This window comes from Balearica regulorum, chromosome 15 (assembly GCF_011004875.1).
Source record: "Balearica regulorum gibbericeps isolate bBalReg1 chromosome 15, bBalReg1.pri, whole genome shotgun sequence".
In the NCBI taxonomy this organism is placed as follows: domain Eukaryota; kingdom Metazoa; phylum Chordata; class Aves; order Gruiformes; family Gruidae; genus Balearica; species Balearica regulorum.
The window spans coordinates 7,408,117-7,428,367 of record NC_046198.1 but is presented as its reverse complement, the minus strand read 5'-3'; the positions used below and the strand labels follow the sequence as shown (position 1 = coordinate 7,428,367).

General features: G+C 47.3%; 1 protein-coding gene across 4 annotated transcripts; it reads left to right on the top strand.

Annotated features, from left to right (window-relative positions):
- The first annotated feature begins 767 nt into the window (after positions 1-767).
- On the top strand, positions 768-17,506 carry IL21R (interleukin 21 receptor). Of its 4 annotated transcripts, none has more exons than XM_075767808.1 (9): positions 768-1,036; positions 5,996-6,029; positions 8,088-8,193; positions 8,829-9,025; positions 9,889-10,040; positions 10,687-10,864; positions 12,057-12,150; positions 12,285-12,366; positions 15,462-17,506. In XM_075767808.1, exons 4-9 carry the CDS (start codon positions 8,911-8,913, stop codon positions 16,377-16,379), a joined length of 1,539 nt encoding a protein of 512 aa, XP_075623923.1. In that variant the 5' UTR covers positions 768-1,036; positions 5,996-6,029; positions 8,088-8,193; positions 8,829-8,910; the 3' UTR covers positions 16,380-17,506. The 4 variants fall into 4 exon arrangements, with proteins under 4 accessions (XP_075623923.1, XP_010299396.1, XP_075623922.1 ...); XM_010301094.2 differs by having other exon boundaries at positions 5,996-6,070; XM_075767807.1 differs by lacking the exons at positions 768-1,036; positions 5,996-6,029 and having other exon boundaries at positions 7,825-8,193; positions 12,060-12,150.
- The last annotated feature ends 2,745 nt before the right edge of the window (positions 17,507-20,251 follow it).

The window sequence follows — 20,251 nt, the reverse complement described above, 5'->3', positions numbered from 1 at the left end:
CTGAGGTCTGGGTAAGAGCTGGTCCCTGCTGACTGTGCGTCTGCTGCCGGGCTGGGCTGGGCCAGGTCTTTGCATCTCCTCTCGCTGGGCGGTGGGTGCAGTAGGGGCAGTGGGCTCCCAGTTCAGCAGGTCTTGGGGCTGAACATAGAGCCCGCTCACCCTGCACCCAGCTCTTCTGTGCCTGCTTCACTGCCGCAGTCTTCTTGGGTTATTCCAGCTCCTTGTTCTTTACCCTCCTGCCACCGCACTACGCTGTGCGTGCCGAGTCCCCTCCATAGTGCCGCTCCTTTCCCCCTTGCCCAGGGACGCAGGAGCATGCATTGGGCTCCTCACAGCCCCTTTCAAGGCACGTGGAGGTGAGTTGACCTACCATCCCTCAGTGTCAGCCTTGCAATCTGCAGCGCCCCAGCCCAGACACAAGCTGCAGACATGAGATCAGGGTAGGGGTGAGCCCCTCCACCTTCACAGGAGCCAGACCCCCTCCCTGGCTGTGTTCTGAGGATGGGTGCTGCTGCCCTGGTCCCGGGGACAGGTGGAAGCAGAGCGCAGTGGTACTTGCTCGTCTCCGATGTGATACACACTATATAGCTAGGCTTAACCATTTAATGCCTCGACACTGATGCCTCCCACTGCAGAGCTAGAACTCCACCAGCCCCGCTATGACCTTTTAGATCTGAGGCCTGTGAGTTTTTATCTGCTCTCCCACCTTTTTCTCACATAAGAGAGCAGAGCAATACAGTAATATTGTGTGGGTGTTTGGACCTGAATTCATTGCCTCCTCTGCTCACCACATCCTTCTATCGGCACAGTAATACTGATACAGTGGTGACGTCAACCACCATTTATCACTGTCTATTCCAATACACTACAGCCCTTGGCCGTGCACAAGTAGGCTTTACTCTTACTCATTGCTGATGAGAACCACCTGCTTTCCAGCTCCTGCGCACACAGTGTCTGCAGTTGCAGTAATGATTTAGCCAAGCCAGCTACGGAAGTGTTGGAGGGCTGAAATGGACAGCTGAAAGGACGGGGCAAGGTAATGTCCACGTTTCCACCAATTTTCCCTGCTGCCAGTTTGTTACTGCTTGATATATGTGACTTCTCTGTAAATCTTTCTTATAGCTGATGTGGCCCTTGTGCCCCTGCTGTCATTGCTGTTGGCCTGTACTGGACAGCTAGAGAATCCTTCTATCTCCCTGTTGCTTTAGCTTTGTGGTTCGATGGCAGCGTACACTGATAATGAATTGGTTTTTTTCAAGAAGAAAGCTTGTTTTTTGCATATAACTGGTGGAGTGAGAGACTTCCACTCTTTTTTGCTTGGGTGTAGCTATGACATTTATTTTCTCATGCTGGGAAATACCAGATTTTATTTATTTATTTTACTTAACCTGAGTTCTGAATTAGGTTTTTTGTGTGTGTGTGGAAGTTTTGTAAGTGCATACATTTTCTGGAGACACTTCAAACTGTGACCTTAGACTGCCTCCATCTTTGGCAGCTTATAACAGCATATTTCCAGACCCTCAACAAAAATAATCTTTGTAAATGTCTGTATCTGTACTGGTCCTATCACCTGTCCTCTGGTATCCTAAAACCTTGTAGCGTCACTTACATGTGCACATCTATATGAATGGCTGATCAACTTTTACTGTGCTCTCACGTAATGTTCCCTAGGATACTACAGAGTTTGCAGCAATGGTGCTTAGCAGCTGCACAATGCTTGACATTTTATAAGAATTAAGTAACTGTTTCAAGGATGCATGAAGCTGTCTGAGCCCCCATTTCACAGACAGAGAAATTGAAATGAGGTGGTAGAGGAGACTTTTCTAATGCCAGACAGGGAATAAGTTCCTGCCTCTGCTCATTGCCCACTGCCATTCTTCCCTCCAAGTGAACAATTGCACGAGCAGGGCGCTGACAGGTGGAAGCACATGGGGAGGGTGTAACAAATGGAGGGATGTAGGAAGGGTGGGGGTCTCAATCATAGACTGGGATTGAGGCTTGCAGAGGGCCTGACTGGAGGAAGCTTCAGAACAAGGGCTGCTGTACATCTCTGTGAAGCCACGAGGTGTTCCAGCCATCAAAGACCACAGAGACACTGCTGCAGAGCTGTGTCTTTCCCAGCTCTTCTGCACAGACATCCATGTCTTGTCCTAACAACCTGGAGGACAGCCAGGAGGTCAGACACACACAGCACTGACACTTTCTATGGTGCTCTCAGAGGAAGCAGTCTGTCCCCACCACACTGAGGTGGGAGAACTGTGTAAGAAGTGAAGGAGATAAGTGTTGGGCTAATCTGTGGGCACTGGCAAGGGTAAGAGGTAGATAGTGGCATCCCAAGTGAGGAAGTGTTGTCTTCTTGCTTCACCTGTGTTAGCAGATCCTACTGCTTTTTTGTCTTATTTTTGTTACTGTGCTCTTATTCAGGAAGCTTCCTTCTAGATTACATCCTTGTATGTTAACCTCTCTCCAACATGTAATGGCAGCCTCTGATACCTCCATAAGACATCTTCCTGATGAGCTACTTGGGCTTGTTGCTTTGACTTTCTCCTGTTCAGTCCTTCCTGTCCCATTGGATCAATGGGACTGCTCTCTGAGCAGAGGAAGGAAAATAGGGAAGGCACTTTAAAGAAACCACAGTCCAGTAGCTAAAAGCAGCAAAGACTTCCTTTGCATTGCTCTGTCCATTTAGGCAGGAATGAGGGTAAAATGAAGGAGCTACAGAAATACCATGAACATGAAACACTGGGGGCACTGCCAGTTGGATTCTGAAACCAGCAGTGGGTCCACAGAGCTGCGAGGGCCCAACCCTTCCTTCCTCTGCTGAAGAGGAGCAGCGAGTCGCTGTTCTTGGCCTTACAGGATGGCTGAGACTGTGGAGCGTGACAGTCACAAAGCAAAGCGAGATGGGCTTCTGCAGCAGGGCACAGTGCAAGATGGCACTACTCCGTCCTGCAACCCAGTCCTGTGCTGGGCTACAGTCAGTGGGAGGCCACCAAGGCCTGAGGAAGAACAGCAGCAGCCCTGTGTGCACTCTCAGGGTGGGAACAGGCCCATTTCGGCAGGTTGTGGGCACCCTAAGCTGGGGGACTCCTGAGCGTTCTGAGCCCAGCAGCAATAGGTTCTAGGTATTTCACAGCGAGAAGGGCAATCTTAAAAAGGCAGTGGACAATAGCATGTGTCATGTCTCTAGGGCCAGTGTCCTCTGGTTCATTCAGCACAGCTCTTCTATGAAATGTGCTGTGAGGAGCAGGTTTCTCTGTGCTAGGAAGTCATCAGCAGGTGCTGCATCAGCAGACTGCCCGTCTGTTTTCATGGTGCAGCCAGTCTTAGCACGAAGTCAGGCGAGCAGGTTTGAGGTGGCAGGATAGCAGGGTGCCTTCCCCAAAGGAATGAGAACTTGGGGAAGAGCAGTGGGAGGATGAGTGGGAGCACAAGGTGGGGTAAGACAGGGGGCTGTGTCTTACTCACCAGGGACTGCACCACCAGAAGTACTGGTAATACAATAGTTACTGCACAGAGAATACTTGGACAGCTGGGAGCAGAGGGGTCAGGAAAAGGTGTTTCCTCAAGGAACTGTATGATGCAGAAAGGGCTGGAGTGTGGGGGAGAGTTTCTGTCGTGCCACTCACAGCAGGCGAGTGAGACGAGCAGGGTGCCTGGGGCTCCTTGCTGAGCTGGAGCATGTGCTTCATCTGCAGGATATGCTTGGCAGGAAAGGGGGGGCACGGCAGTGTGGCTGCTCCCAGTGCAGGGCTGAGGTGTTGCAGCCATGAGGTGTTTGTGGCACCTCCCGAGTGAGCCTCGCTGATCTCATCTGGACACTGTGGTGCCTTGAGAGCAAGTCTCTGAGCTCACATGGGGCTGCAGGGGCTTTTTGGTGGCTGCTAAATTTATTTTACTTTCATTATTTGAGTAAACCTGGGAAATTTTTAAACACCACAAATGTTCCCCAAGTGAAAGAGGCCTCACTAGCATTCTCTCTGCTGAGTGAGTGTCTGGGTGGTTGCTGCTGGTGGGGGTGGTGGGAGAGGGGCACAGGCACCCCAGAACCTTGGTCAGGGCAATCCCCAGTATCAATACAGGCTGGGGTATGAAGGGATAGAGTAGCCTTGCAGAGAAGAACTTGGGGGCACTGGTGGGTGAAAAGCTAGACATGAGCCAACAATGTGCACTTGCAGCCCAGAAAGCCAACCATATCCTGGGCTGCATCAAAAGCAGCGTGGCCAGCAGGTCGAGGGAGTGGATTCTGCACAGTATTCCAGCTGGGTCTCGTGAGAGCAAAGTACAAGAAGGACATTGACCTGTTGGAGTGGGTCCAGAGGAGAGACACAAAGGTGACCCGAGGGCTGGACCACCTCTCCTATGAAGACAGGCTGAGAGAGTTGGGGTTGCTCAGCCTGGAGAAGAGAAGGCTCCGGGGATACCTTATTGCAGCCTCTAAATACTTAAAGGGGGTTTATAAGAAAGATGGGGACAGACTTTTTAGTAGGGCCTGTTGCAATAGGACAAGGGGTAATGGTTTTAAACTAAAAGAGGGTGGATTCAGACTAGATATAAGAAAGAATTTTTTTTTTATGATGAGGGTGGTGAAAAACTGGAACAGGTTGCCCAGAGAGCTGCTAGATGCCCCATCCCTGGAGGTTGGATGGGGCTCTGAGCAACGTGATCTTGTTGAAGATGTCCCTGCTCATTGCAGGTAGGTTGGACTAGATGATTTTTAAAGGTCCCTTCCAACCCAAACCATGCTATGACGTGCCTCTGGCCCTGCCAGGAGCTCTGGATATCTTTTGGTGGCTGCAGCTTGCTGCCCAGTCTTTCCCCATATCACTTTCACAGGTGCCTCTGTGCAGCCTGGTGCAGGGGGTTTGCAGAGCTCTGGGGCCCTGCAGAGATGCTCCTGTGTGTCCAGTCACTGGTAAGTGTTACTGCTCCGTGGTATGGCCTGTGGGCCCTCCCTGCTGTCTGTGCATCTCTGCAACTTGCTGCCAACAGAATTATGTCCCAAAAATAATACAGGTTGCTTCTCCAAAGTCTTGTCCCCAGGCAGCCTAGCCCCTTTCAGAATAGGTTGAAAAAACAGTGCTGAAATCTGTACCGGGTATCAACAGCCAATACTCTGCAGGGAGCTCATTTTAAGTCTTTCCGTGCACATCTCTGTGTTTCTGTAAATGTTAAATACTGTGAAAACACAGCTTTAGTGTGTTATGTGGCTTGAGGGCCTGGTCTTGGAGCAGGGGTTGTGGGCTGAACAGTCACTTGTATGTGATGCTGTTTCCTCATATTGTTGTAAACATCCTACTGTCCTCTTTGAAGACTTTACTGTAGGTTCTCTTCACCAGACTGCATCAGGACAGCCTTCCCCTGAAGTGAGCACTGTACTGCCACATGGGAGGCTGTTGGGGTTTTTTTTTTGTCTGGTCTGCCTTCCTGGAGTCCCTTAACTAGATATTCCATGCTTATTTAACCATGGGTAGGCCAAATCAATGAGTTCTCACAAGCCTTGCTCACACAGACCCACAGTGACATTCAGACTCTATTTGACTCATTCACTGTACAGATGTTTAAGCCACAGCAATGTCACTTCTCCTAGCTGCAAGCCATTTCTAGTTGCAGGAAACCAGTGAAGAAAAAATGCGTTATCACTTAACTCAAGTGCCTTCCTGTTGCATGGATGGACTGAGGCTGCAGCCACTTTGCTGCTTTCTCTGTGCACATGCTGCTGGCAAGGAGCAGAGATTTCACTGACCTGGTTTATGGCCAGTTGGCAGGGCTGTTGGTTGGCCCCCCTTTAGCCCATGGAGTAGATAAGCATAGGAGAGCTGAGATGACTTGCCTAAATGAGGCACTTTGTTTTTAGACACTTAAAAGAAAGCAAGGTTAATTCCACCTCAGCCTTCAACATACGAGTAGATGGCTGAGCTGAACTTTTAATTGGTTGTTCGGGAGGTTTTTAAGGTTTGATGATTTTTTTTATTTTTTTTTTTTTTCTTTCCAGGACATCCAGTCAGAACCAATATGAGGAACAAACTGTGGGTCCAGAGTGTTTCCTTCTTCCTTTTATTCCAGTACAGTAAGTTCCCAGATATCTCTCCCAGGCTGTACACCCACAGGATTTACCTTGGTGCCCATTGATGCAGGCTCTGCTGAGATGTGCATGGCACCAGGTTGCCATGGGGCAGCAAGCACAAGATAGGGTGCCAGGGGAGAGGGTTCCGTGAGATAATGAGTTATGGAAGAGGCTCCATGGGCAGTGGAGGACAGACACAAGGTGCACAGCTGGGCAGAGCTCAGACAGACTGCATACCACCACTCCAGGGAGCCACACCAGTGGGGAGAGTGCAGAGGTAGTGCCTGCCTTGCACTGAAATGTCTCCTGTTGACATTAGAGTAGGATTTCCCCCTGGCCAAAAAAATCCCTTTGCCATAGGAAAGGTTCTGGTGGCCAAGACCAGTATAACCCCAGGGCTTATGGCCGCTGTTGGCCAGCCAGGGATGGTGGAGTGAACCTCTCCTGGTCTGAGCCCCTTTGCTCCGAGCTGCGCTGTGCAGTCGCTCCCCTACCCAACGTGCGAGCTTCAGCTGACTCAGAGCTGACTTTCTGAACAGGTCAGCTGGACAGAAAAAGGCTGCGACAACAGTGTCTGCAGGGAACAGGTGCAAGTTTAGCATTTTACATGTTGCTTCTAGGCAGAGCATTGGACCTGCTCCAAACCTGAATTAGCAGAAAAGATGAATTTGGAGCTATATCTTCCTGCCATACAGGACTATTGTGATGTCTGGTCTGAATTTTGTGTAACACGAGCCAGGGAATTATGCCATACTAATTTCAGTTTGGACCAGACTAGATCTTACTGTTAAAAGTACTTGATTATTGTTTCTGAAGCTGCCAAGGATGGATGATTCATCCTAGATCTAACTGGGTTTAGGACACTTAATTATTGCCTTCCCAGTAAAAAGCTGTCCCCTTCTTAGTTTTGCTAACAGATTCTTGCCCAAAGGTATGCTTGCAGCTTACCAGCTACCTAGCAGTAGTCCATTTGACTGACTAGCGTTCTTCTATGCTATTATGTTAATTAGCAATGTTTATGGACTTATTAATACTTGCCATCCTCTCTAAAGAGAAGCAAGGGGTGTATAATTCCATTTTTGTAGGAGAATAAAGTTAGGCTAAGGGAGAAAAAGTATCTTGTTCAGGACTTTGGAACAAACAGTGTTTGCACCAGGGCCCTCAGAAGAGCCTATTGAGGGTTCAAAATGTAAAAAAAAATTGAAAATTTTATAAGAAAACTGAAGTCAGTGTGAAATGAAAAAGTCAAAATGAAACAAAGTGGCAACCACATAATTTGAATCACTTGCAGTTTAATGAAGCATATGTACACCGTTGGGGACAGTTTTGATTTATGGAAATTATAGTAACTACAAATTTGCAATATATTTTTGCCAAAATTCCATGAAAAGCATATTTGGAATCTCTGGAGCTGGACATGAAATTATTGATGCTGCAGATATCAAGCTGTAGAAAGTAGCAAGCAGAGAAAACGGTAAAGAAAGAATTACTAAAATACTACTTTTTTTTAAATGTGCAAAGTGCTATGTAGATGTCATAAAATGAAAACTGGATAGGCAAAGAACAGTACTCAATTTAGGAAGTGGTATCGTTAAAATGTTTGAATATGCTACTGTTTCTGATTGGGTAATCATGCCTCTCTGATGTCCTACATAAGCTAGGACTCTTGCAGAAATAATATGTGACTCTGTTGTAGTGACTGTATAGGAGGGGACAGAGATAAGTTTGAAAACTCCGTCACAAATTGGGCATTTCCTGGTATTTTGGCATGCCATTTGCTGCCGCATTTTTAATAGATTTTTGTTTGACATTTATCTTGCTGTCAATGCCTTGCCTCCCTGGGGGGATGGAACACATCTTATGCTCCAGAACTGGAGACTTCGGGGGGGGGAGGCTGGCATAGAGTGGTCTGTTCCCTTCAGATTTAGTGGTCGGACCCGAGGACCATGTATGTTGATAGCAAGTTCTGCTTGCTTCATCATGGAAGCTGATATTGTGTTTTCTCTTTCTAAACCTACAGCTACGCATTGTGAAAACCTCACTTGTTTTGTGGACTACGTACAGACCCTGTCCTGTATCCTGAGAAATGACTTGGGTGCCGGTTCATACAACCTCACTGCAACATGGTATGTCTCAGTAGGATGAGCAAAGTGCAGTAAGCAGAGACTTCTAATGTGTCCATAGCACAGTGGTGTCCTTCTGTCCTCTTTGTTAGGTAGAATTCTTGTTCTTGCTGCTGTGCTGGTTTTTACTTGGTACTTCACGCCCCAGTTATCAACTGGCTTCTCCCCTGGCAAAGGATCCCCAGCTCCTGTGTCCACTGACTCTGGCTTCCTTGGCATTGTTTTCCTTCCTGCCCTGGGAATACCTTGCCCTTTGCTGCTGTCAACAATGAACTTTCACTCGGGTGTGCTAGCAGGGCTCCCACAGCTTCTCCAAGCCCCGTATGACTGCTGTTCTGCCCCAGCAAGGAAGTGGGTGCAGTCCTGGGCTGTGCAGCCCTGGTGAGCACCTTTCCTTTCCACAAACACTTCAGCTTCACTTTCCTGCTTCTCTCAATGACGCTAAGCTGAGCAAATAGAAGGAAAAAAAAATCTGTTAAAGTTTACATTATTTATCTGTCAAAGATACATTTTTACTTGAACATGTTGCCTCTCTTTTTCTTATTAATTTCTGTGCCTGCTGGTTCAGCAACAGATTAGTCCAACTACAGCATGTGGTAGATGTGGACTTGTCTGTTTGTTTGTTTTGATGGTTTTAGGGTTTCTGAGGAAGATGCAGAAAATACTGTGGCTGCCTGCAGTCTCCTGCAATTGTCCAGGAACACCAGTCACACGCAGTACATGTGCACTGTGGACATGACTGAAATTCTGGCAGATATCAAAGTCCAGGTGGATGTTACAGAGATAGCTGATAGGCAGCACGTGATTTCCAAAGGCTTTTATATGGCAGAGAACAGTAAGTACAAAAATGATCTGACCTGTCTATCTCCTAGGACAGTCTGGGCAAGGAGTGAGGTGGCAGCCATGGTGGGGGCTGTGTTTGGTGTGCACTCATCTACACAGAGCACTGTACTCTTACTGTTGCTATTGTAAACTACAGAAAGACTTATGCTTGAGGTTGAGCATACAGCTGGCTTGGCCACAGCCTTTTCATGGGGCAATTCCTTTTCTCCATGAAGCAGTTGGTGATAAATTTCCACCTTAGACCAGTCTCATACCTAGATTATGCAAGTGTTTTGTCCTTGGCTAGAAGCTAAAGGGCAGGAGGAATTTTTTTAACTGCAAATGCCACAAATGGCCTCACAGGAGCCTCTTGCAGCACACACCTGAACCAACATGATATTATTGTAGGTGGCACAAGGTGTCCCAGGCACAATGGAGGTGGCGCTTCCCTTTTCTGGGGCAATTCCTAACCATCTCTTCTGCATGACTGGGAGCAATCATATAGTTGACTTGGTGGAATGTTGGTGTGCATGCTAGTGCTGCCGAGTCGTGCAGCAAACTGTGAGGAAAAGGGGTGGTTAGCCAAACAGACAGGTACCATGCCAGCGTATGAAAAAGGATTTTTCTACTTGGATTCTTCTGAAATTAAACTTTACGTGAGAAGTGTCATCTCTTTGACAAATGCCATAACATTTCAGGAAAGCCCCTTGCCCCCACTGACAGACTACAGGTTGGGTAGTGGTGCTTTGCATGTCCTGTACAGGAGGGTCCACCTTTGCCAGGACAGTTTTGCTCCCTACTAGCTCTGCATTGCTGGGCCACCTCTTCTCTGCAGTAATGTTGTGAAGGGTAACACCACACCATCCTGTCTTCCAGTCAAACCACAGCCTCCGTTCAATCTGACCGCTGTGTTCTCAGAGGGTTACAATATTTCTTGGGAAACCATCTACCAGAACTCTCCTTTCTACTTTTTGAATGAGGAACTGGAATATCAGCTGCGTTATAAGAGAAGGACTGACACCTGGGAGGTGAGTGAGATGTCAGTTTACCATCAAGTAGGATGGTAAAGCAAAGAGGAGGCCAGCACAACCAGGACAGGAGCACTGGTGTGGAAGAATCATAGAATGGTTTGGGTTGGAAGGGACCTTAAAGATCATCTAGTTCCAACACACCTGCCATGGGCAGGGACACCCTCCACTAGACCAGGTTGCCAAAAGCCCTGTCCAACCTGGCCTTGAAGGGTTTTCATGTTTTAGAAAAGGCGTCTTTTTGCTGCCTGGACTGAAAATGAGCAAAGCTGAAAAAAGAATTGAGAAGCAGAAGCTGTTTGAGAAGTACTAGATCCTGTGGGCAAGGCTGATAAGTCATAGGTTGGGTAGTAGTGCTTTGCATGTCCTGCATAGGAGGGTCCACCCTTGCCAGGGCAGCTTTGCTCCCTACTAGCTCTGCATTGCTGGGCCACCTCTTATCTGCAGTAATGTTAGGAAGGGTTATGTTATGCATGGAAGGATCCCCCAGGGCCACATGCAGCTACTGACCAGCCAGAGCATGGCCTTGCAGAAACAACATGAAAGCAGACGAGATTACTTTGTAGGGCTCCTCACTGTGCAGCACTGAGGGTAAGGTGGGAGCAGTCACTCCAGCCCTGAGTGTTTGGTGTTTAATCATTCACAGACTCAGAAGACTAAAACTATCCATGAAGATAAACGGACGCTGGCGATCCTGCCATGGGAACTCCAGGCGAACACTGAGTATGAGTTCCAAGTGAGAGCCAGACCCCGAGAAGACACTGGCTACCATGGATTTTGGAGTGAATGGAGTCTTCCGCTGACGTTGAAAACCAGCCCTGCCGGTACATACTACCAGCTCTGCTTGCCCTTCCTGTTGGTCCAATGTCAGAGAATGCTTCCAGAACTCTAATCAAATCTAACTAATTAGAACAAATTCTAAATAGTCTAGTAAAGGCAGGCATGTTTGGCTTGCTTACTGAGTACATGAACCCCAGCCAGGCCTGGGCTGATATGTGCTGTCTGTACTGACCTTCTCGCTGTGCTGCAAAGCCCACCTTCCAGCATGGCCCATGGGAAGAGGGTTTGGGGGTGGAGGTTGGCTGTAGGTTTGGGTGCCACAGCAGGAATGCAACCTCTAGCTTCCTTTCCAGTGTCAAACACCCAGGGTCCTGCTTGCAGCTTTCAGAAATGGGAGATATCTAGTAGAGATGTCCCCACTACTGGGGCTTAGTATTTCCTTCAGCTGAGGGGAGAGGAGATCCTGCTCTGAGGGCTAAGTTCCATGTCTGGACTCTGATGTTTGGTCATGCTGGGCATGGGTGTTTCATTCAGTAGCCACCACTCCCACCCCACAGGGAGGGCGCAGTACCTTATGCACGGAAGCATAATGGTGCTTGTCATGGTGGGACAGAGGCTATGAAAATAGCAAGTCTTTGTTCAAACAGAGCAGGGCAGGATGGCTGTGGTCAATGTCACCAGCATGTGCTGAGCTTCCCTGCTCTCACTGATCTGCAGCTCAAACTGAAGCATTACTTGGTGCTGTGCCAGCAGGGTCAAGCTGCATTTGCTAAGGGTTATCCGAATTCTAGGTCTCAAAGGTGCTCCTTTCTGTCACAGGCGGAACAAGCAGCCAACAAGCACTCAGCTAGTCAGCATCTTTTCTTCATGTGTCTCTGGCCAGCTGCACTCTTTTCACTTGATAGATCCTCTGTGGAGGTGTCCCTAAAGCAGGAGGAGTCAGAAACACCAGGCGTCTTTGTAGCAGGGAGCTGTCCTGCCCCGAGCATGTTGGCTGTCAGTCCGTGGTGCAGCCAGGCCATAGGGTAGCTGATGCACTGCTCCTTTCATTAATGCAGTCTTCTCTGAGCATCCTCATTCAGACCTCATGTCTGGAGTGCTGGGCCCCAGGTGACAGCCTCACTGTCCCTAAGAGAAAGTCTGGGGTAAAATTGAGGGTACCTCCTCACCATCTCCTGCTTACTGACCAGAGTAGAAATGCAAGGTGAGCCTGAATGACCCTGTCTCTTTCTCCAGCAGTGACACAAACAGCGGGCATGCGATGGCTACTGCTCTTTGGTGGTGTGGCGGTCGCTGCCTCAATCGCAACCTTTCTGGCCAAACAACGGAGGTAAGAATGCTTAAGGAAGCTGGAGTAAATGCTCCTGCACCTGGGCAGGTGATTTCAGCTGCTTGAATTGGATTTGAGATGCCTTGCTTTGTAATGTGTGCTTAACCCCACTGCCTTTCTCTTTTCTCTTCCAGCTTGTGGAAGAAGATGGTTTGCATCCCAGACCCTGCTCCCTTTTTCAAACCTCTTTACCTGGTGCATAATGGAGATTTCAAGGTATAAATGGGCTATACAAGCGAGTGGAGCGTATGACAAGTTTAAACTAAAAGGCCCATCATGCTATCCCGGGCAACGGATTCTCATTAGGGCAGTGGGAGGGGGAATCTACTTCAAGGGAACACCAAATGGATCCATGTATAAGGACCAGAGCTCTCCAGTGTCTGTTCTGTGCCACAAAGGCCTTTGTCACATCTGTGCTGCTTACTCCCTGTAGGTGCTGTCTCAATGGGTGAGCTGAGCTCATATGTGATCTATAAAGCCTGGGCACCTGAAAGGAGTGGGCAAAGGGATAGCAAGATAGTAACTGGGATTTTTCCAAAGCTCCAGTCCCACGCTGCCATCAAGGCCATGGAGCAGACCTCAGTGTAGAGCCAGATCTCCCACTCCAGCCTCTGCAGGGGCATGAGCTCAACATTAAGCCTTGTGGTTCTCCCTAAAGACTCACTTGGACAGATAATAGCTATGCATATCATCCTGGAAAGATGGCTAGAGCTCTGGGGGCACATAACTGCTGTGTGATAATACAGTGCGGCTGCCTCCCTATGAAGGAAGTGTCTTTGAATATCTTTGCCTAGCCCTCCCAAATTCTCTTCTCATTTAACACCAGCCAAACTTGCTCATGTGACAAAATGGTTTGCAGAGCCTGCAGAATTTGCTGGAGTTCTCAGGATACAAAACAAAAATAACATTGAGGATCCATAAATAATGGTTGTGTTAAGCTGAAGAGCAACTCACAGTGCCATTATCAAACTGTAAAAGTGCTGGCATATGAGTGCAGACATCACTGCCTCTTTCTGAACAAGTTCCTCTTCTTACACCAGCACTGATCAGAGACACTTCAGTGTCTGCTTTTGGTTTCTGCTTTTTCTTAGACCCTCTGAGGGAAGGGACACCAGCTGGGTCCTAATGATCTTCATGTTCTTTCCTACTGCTGCATGGCTGATGTTTGCAATTAGGTTAAGCAAGTAGTCTTGGATGGGTGCCGTTCAAGCTGAAGCCTGCAGTGACTGTCTCACTTCCTGCCTGCCTTCCTCTTTCAGCTCTGTTATGGCTTCCCATCTCTGCGCCACAGGGGCACTTGCATCCTCTTGTGAGGCAAGTGACACTGGTGGCTCTCAGGGAAAGGAACAAGGGCCAGGTGGACTCAGTGTGGGAATTCCTGAGGGTCACAGGCTAGCTCTTGCGGTGGCAGTGAAAGCACCATGCATGCCAGGAGCCATGAAGGTGAAGTCATGGGATTCTCTGTTCTGTGGGAATTACATTCTTGCTAGTTCCTAGTCAGGCTGTTCAGTGCTGCTGGGAAGGGAACGAGCCTCAGCTGCTAAAGCTGAGTTAATAAATTTGCAGATTAAAGCAGCAGTTGCCCACACAGCCACAGCACAAGATGCACAGGCAGGGGCTGTCAGAGGATGTGGTGACATCACTAACGTGAACAGACTCATCATTTTCAGCTGGCGAGAAACCAATCGATGTAGGGCTCATGCAACTGCATCCTGCCTGCATCAAAGCCAGTAGTTAGGTTATATCTCTGAATAATGATCAGCAAATTGCAATAGTAATGCTCTGAAGACAACAGTCCTGGATTGGGTGGGAAGCAGTGAAAATATTAGTGGAAAGGTTAAGATATAAAAAGAGAAAGGAAAGAAGAGGAACATTGTTTACTCTCGTGTGTACATGGGTCCTTAGATTCATGTTGGGTGGGAATTTGCAACAAACTGTCGTAGAGGGAATAGGAAATGTTCTGCCTGCTCAATTCTAGGAAAGCGATTTCTTGCTGTTTCTTCAAATAGCCTTTTGCACCTTAGGTGCCTTTCTGTCCATTACAGCTTTAATAATAAGCTCTTTGTAGCTTAGGTTAAAAGGAAAAAAAAAATCTTCTTTACAGCAGGAAGCACCAATTCTATTTTAATTTACATGTTCTGTGTCAGAGGGTAATAAGCTGTGTCAAGCTGTTCTCTTCCCAAATACTTCGCTCATGTCTAGTTACACTGAGAGCAGTTTGGGACAGAGACTGATACAGTTAAGGCAGTCTGACAGCTGTGGCAGCACCCAGGTCTCATGCAGCGCTCTGTCAGAAGCTTTCACAGTGTTTATGAAGCTCAGCATTGTTACCTATTTTATACATGGCAGAAAGTAGTGCACTTAGAAGAGCCTTGACACAGCTTGGCCATTGGGCAAGTGTCAGGGAGCAGAACCAAGTGCTGAGCCTGTGCTGCGCCCAGCCTCTGGACCGCAGAACCTCTCGTAGGGCTTACTGGCATTCATCAGTGGCACATGCCTACAGTTTGCTGTGATCTGAGTGTCTGGTTTGGTGACTTCTTCAAAAAGAACAGAAAATTTTACTTTGTTCTTAGATCAGAGAAACCCAGAGGTGTCTTTACTCCCAGATGTGACTGAATGCAAGGGGTTCATGATCTAGAGATAATGCATGGCACAGGGCAGAATGTGATACAGAAGGGCAAGATGTAATGTGTGACACTCCCTAATCATCTGAGTAAGTGTTATCTGCAGCAGGCTGTGGCTACAGCTCTTTGAGGTCCTCATCCCCTGCCTACCCCTGCTTCCTTCTCGTCTCTGTGAGAGAAAAGGCTGCTCTGGGGCATGGTTGCATACAGAAGATCAGGAGAAGCCTTGTCCTGATCCTCTTTCCCAGGGAACTAGTGACAGAGCAGGGCTGTGTGTGTGTTGGGTGGAAATGCAGCATGCAGGGAGAGAAGCTGACCGTCCTTCCTGGGAGAAGCAGTGTCCAGGACAAGAAGGCAGGGGCGACTTGGTGGCTTGAGTTGGGACCTTTGGCTGATGCACAAAGGAACGCTACTATGGGCAGTGGCATTCTTTGCAGCATAGGAAAAAAGTGCAAAGCCATGCAAACATCTTGGAGCTAATTATTTTCAATTACTTGATTCAGTTCTCCTGAAGCTGCTTGTGTCTGGTAATAACAGCATCTCATACCCTGCTGTTTCAGAGGAGTCAGTGATTTTTAGAGTTTGACTTTGCCTCTAAAAGCATTAGAACTTCGGTCATTTCTGTGGAACCTCAAACCTGATCATACTAACCTCTCTTTCTCTCTCCCTGTATGTTCTTTTATGCAGAAGTGGGTTGGTGCATCCCATAAGAAAATGACCCTAGATTTCTTTGAATGGGGAATAGTTCTTCCAGAAGTCCTAGAAGTTTACACCATGCGTCCTTCTAACAGCACCTCACAGGAGGAGCTGCGTGAGCTGAGAAAAGATGATCTGCCTTGCAAGCCCTGCGCGTCTTGCTTGACTGCCCCAGGTCAGGATAGCCAGTCCCGGCTGTCTAGCGTGAACAGCGGCAGTGGGACTCAGGACCGGTCATATGGGCATTTGTCCATTGATACTGTGACTGTGGCTGACGAATTTACACCTTGTAACTGTCAGTGCAAGTGTAACCGTGTGTACAGGGGACATGAGCATCCCAGTGAGGAAGACAGTGGTGCTGGAGAAACTGGTTACCCCAAGGTTAACGTTGATGATGAAGACAGAAAGACATCCACTGAGTTGCATCTGGCTGACCTGAGCACACAGGACAAAATACTTGCTTCAGGTTCTGTGTCCACTGACCACCTGAGGAGTACAAGTGTCCCAGCCCACCAGCAAGTAGAAAGGGCTTTGGAAGGAGGGATGGGGAGCATCCTAGAAGCCCTTTGCTTGCAGCCTAATCAGTGGGATTTGGAAAATCCAGGTTCTCTACCTTCTCCTGATGGTGAAAGCGTTTCCTACAGTGAAGGCTCCTATGACTTCTTCCCTCACGTTGCAAGGCCTGGTGACAGTTACCCTTTGATCTGCGTAGATTTGGACACTATTGACAGTGGCTTTGTGGACTCGGACTGTGGGAGTCCAGTTGACTGTGAATTTGAGCAAAACAGTCAGACCAACTGTGGGCCCATCCCTCTTGAGAGGGAGGGGGAGGACTTCCCACGGAGCTACGTCAAGCAATGGGTCTCCTGTCGCTCTGACAGCCCTGTCAATGGGACACAGACAACCTAAGGACTTGATGTTGCCTTGCAGAGTGTAGGGCCTTTTCCATACTGTGCTGGGAGCAGTGTTAGCAAAATTCAGAAGAGAAACAAAGATTACTTTATGTAATCTCTATTGCATACAACTGAAAAATATTAGGTCCATAGAAATAGATGCTTAATTCTATTGTCACTTATTCTGTTAATGTCTCAAACTTGGTGTGATTGACTTTTTTTTTTTTTTTAAGAATTCTAGGTCAAACCCCCTTATAATGGCAGAAAAAGCAACTGTACCTTGAAAAGTACCCTTTAGCCTATATAGATGTGCAAATTTTTTTGACAGTAACCTTAAAAAGAGTACAAAACTTTACATTATTTTCCCTGGTATTCTCACATGACTTGAGAGTTTGGATGTACGTGGAATCTTAGAAGCAAGCATGTTTGTTACATTAAAGTTCCCCTAGCCTTTCCAAACAACACAGGTGGTGTTACTTTTCCTACTAATATCTTTCGCTCTTTAAACCTAGCTGTAATATTTTGTTAATTATGGAGCGTCCCAGCCTTGTCCATGGCATATTATAAAAAAAAATTCTCATATGATCATCACAGAACTTTGTGTCCAAAAGACCAAACACAACTCAGGTTTCAGAAAAACTTTGCCTTTCCAGGTGGACTCTGCAAATGAAAAGCCTTCAAAACACATAAACCTCCAAACAAACTCTTGTTATCAGGGTTTTCTACTGAATCGGTATCTCTCCCAGCATTTTCCAAGCACATTAACTGAAACATTAGGCAGTTGTTAGAACTAGAAATTTCAGAAACATTGTTCTACCTGGACGTGCCTGCAACTCCATCTTCTGCCTTCGACCTTGTCTGCTGCAGTTAACAGGTCAGTAGCACAAAGTTAGAGCAACTTTTGCTAGCTAATAAAGCCAACCATGAAACTGCTGTTTGCACTGTAACTGTGAATATGTTTCCCTCTGACATCTCTGTATCTCTGTTTTGTTTACGATAATTGTCTTAAAAAGTTACTATAATCCTGATATTGAATGTGAAGACCTGCATCTTATGTAGGCATAGTGCTAATAACCCATGGGCTGCTTGGCTCCAGAAATCTTATATGGAGTGAACCTTTGTGTTGAATGATGTATCTTTCCAGTGCAATAATGATCTGTTGGTGCTGTGATACCAATAAACTTTCTTCCCTCTCCCCCATCTCTTACCCAAGACCAACCCCACAGCTCCCTAAACAGGAGGGAGCGCTGTAATGAAGAGAAGCTGTCTTTTTCACAGGTGAGTGCTGGGAGAGTTTTTCTATGCATCCACATCCCTGGTTTGATTGTTCAGAACAGCCACAGTCTCTGCTATGTTGATTTTGAACCTACAGGATTAGCTTTGCCCATGTTGCTATTACTCCCTCAATATACCCCTAGCTCATGGGCTTCCTGGGCACTGCTCAAAGATACCAGGGTTTTTGGTTCCTTCCCTCCTTATTATCCACTTCCTTGTCATCTTCTGTGATAAGTGGTGGGAGGTGGTGTCTCAGCGTGCTCATGCACCCTCCCTGCTGTGCTGCAAGTGCCCTGCGTGCCCTTCGTGAGGCAGCAGAGGACCGAGCCAACTCTGCTCCCAGTTGATGAGCTGAGCCTGCCCAGCACGGTCCTACCAGGTCTGCTTGCATCGCACGTAGGTCTATGCGAACGTGAACTGGGCAGAAGTATGGCTGATGGTCTGTAACGCAGACTTCTGCAGCTTCAGCTTGCACCTATTTGTGCTTCAGAAACCACATTATGGTAACTGGCCCCAGGCTGCTTACAGGAGGAGGAGAAACTTGCCTATCTTTCTAGGGCCTTTTACATCTCAGTTCTGCATGCTCCTTCTTTCTGTTAGTAGCATTGGCCCCAGAACTGCTGAAGGAGCTGTTTCTGTTATTGCTACACTATCTAGCAGCACATCTGGTAGAAGATGGTGGTTTGCTGCTACATTGGGCTAGAAGTTGCCTCTGGTCACTCTAGGAGGCAAACCTCATGGGCAGAGAAGAGCTTGCTTTGATATGTGGCATAAGGATATTAAAATAAGGGACACTCTTCCCTTTGAAGCAAGCTGTAACGATTAAGCTTTTGGCCAATGAATTGTTGACACTGTGGATGTGGAGGGGTTTAAGGTGGTTTTTTTTTCCTGTGGCTCCTAGCAGCAAACTGCAAATGTCCCTGACCTAGCAATATCTAACTTAGAAAAACTGTGTTTCTCCAGGCATGCTAGGGCCATTGGTAGCATTGCAAGTCCATGTTTTGTTGGTTTTTGGGAGGCCTCCCCTACTCTCAAACAAGCTGTCTCTAAAAGATGTTGCTCCACCCTTCTATGACCTCAGTAACCCACAGTGGAGGATTCCTGAACAGCAGCATGAAGCACAGGAAAGAGTTATGGTAATAGTGTGGTGAAGACATTTGAAATTTAAGTGCTTGGCTGAGCAGGCCTGCTTAAAAGAACAGAGCTTGCAATAGGCTGCCTGAGCCCTTCACTACAGGGGAATCTGCTCAGTGACTCCTGCCATGCTCACGTAAGCAGGTGATCTAACTTTAGCCTACCTTGCAAAGGTGAGCTTAGTCATGCATTGAGCAGTGGGATGAGGCAGGAGGTAGTGAGAAGGTGCCAGCAGCACCACCCATGTCAACAAAGCCCTTAGATGGCTGTGGTCTACTGCACTTTGCACAGTATTCAAAACAATCATGAACATGACAGCGGACTTAAGAAGTTGCGCTGGCCAGAACAGTGTCCTTTTACTAGGGGACTTGATGTGGGAGGTCAAATCTCACAGGTTCTTGAGTGACAGCATGATCAGGATACAGACGTGGTCCTGGACTATAGTACTAACCATCTACTCTGATAGACTAACAACATGTTCACTAGTCAAGCATAAAAGTAGGTAGACACAGAAATCCCAGCCTATATGGTTCTATCTGAGGCTATCTCAGGCTCAGAAATGTGCATTATTGTACAAGCCAAGGCATGCAGCACAGACAAAGCAAGTGCTGTATGTCCCAGTAGCTTTCACTGTAATGTGATGTTTCTCCTGTTGACTATGTTTGCCTCTATAGTGATCCAAAACCAGAGGAGACAGCAAAATATATGCGTTTGGTACTGGGTTGACAGTAGACAAACAGTGGATGTCTATCTAAATTGAGCACTTTGAACAACAACAGCAAAAAAAAAAAAAAGGAATGAACTTCAAGGTAGATGCAACTTAAAATGAATCACCTGTTTACTTCATGGAAGCTAATTGTAGGACAGTGGGACAGGTGTAAATGGGTCCTAGAAAACCTGAAAGAAGGGTCTGAGTGGCATTTGGAGAGCAGGAGTTTGGTTAATGGTCTTTGGGCTGAGTGGCACTCCAGGTACAGGTGAAGGATGAAAAAAGGCAATTTGCAGAGAGTTGCCATGTTCTTGTCAGAAATACTGCTCTGTATTTTGGAATAGTAATAGGAAAGGAAACTGGGAAAAGAAGCTTGTGCTTTTTCCATTTAAGCCAAACTGCTGCTGAACTCTTGTACTGATTTTTCTGTCTGCCCTGTAGGTAGCATATGGTAAAAGCTGTGGGTCTTACACGGCCATAGCACCTTTACGGTGACCTGTGGCAGCAGGCTGGGAAGATGCAGGTATATCGTTTGTCTCTACAGGACACAAGAAGTTTTCTGCTGCAGCAGGCAAACTGCAGGCATCTGGACAGTTCTGAGGCAGCAGGTGTTATTCACTTAAATGGCACTCACAAGGCTGCTTGCATTTTAGGGGCTTTCTGTTTCTGCTCCTGTTCAGGACTCTTGTAACTATAAAAAGTGTAATATACATTTAGATGGTAACCATGGGGCCTCATGGGAGTTTGCAGTGGTCTTGCTGGATGGGGAA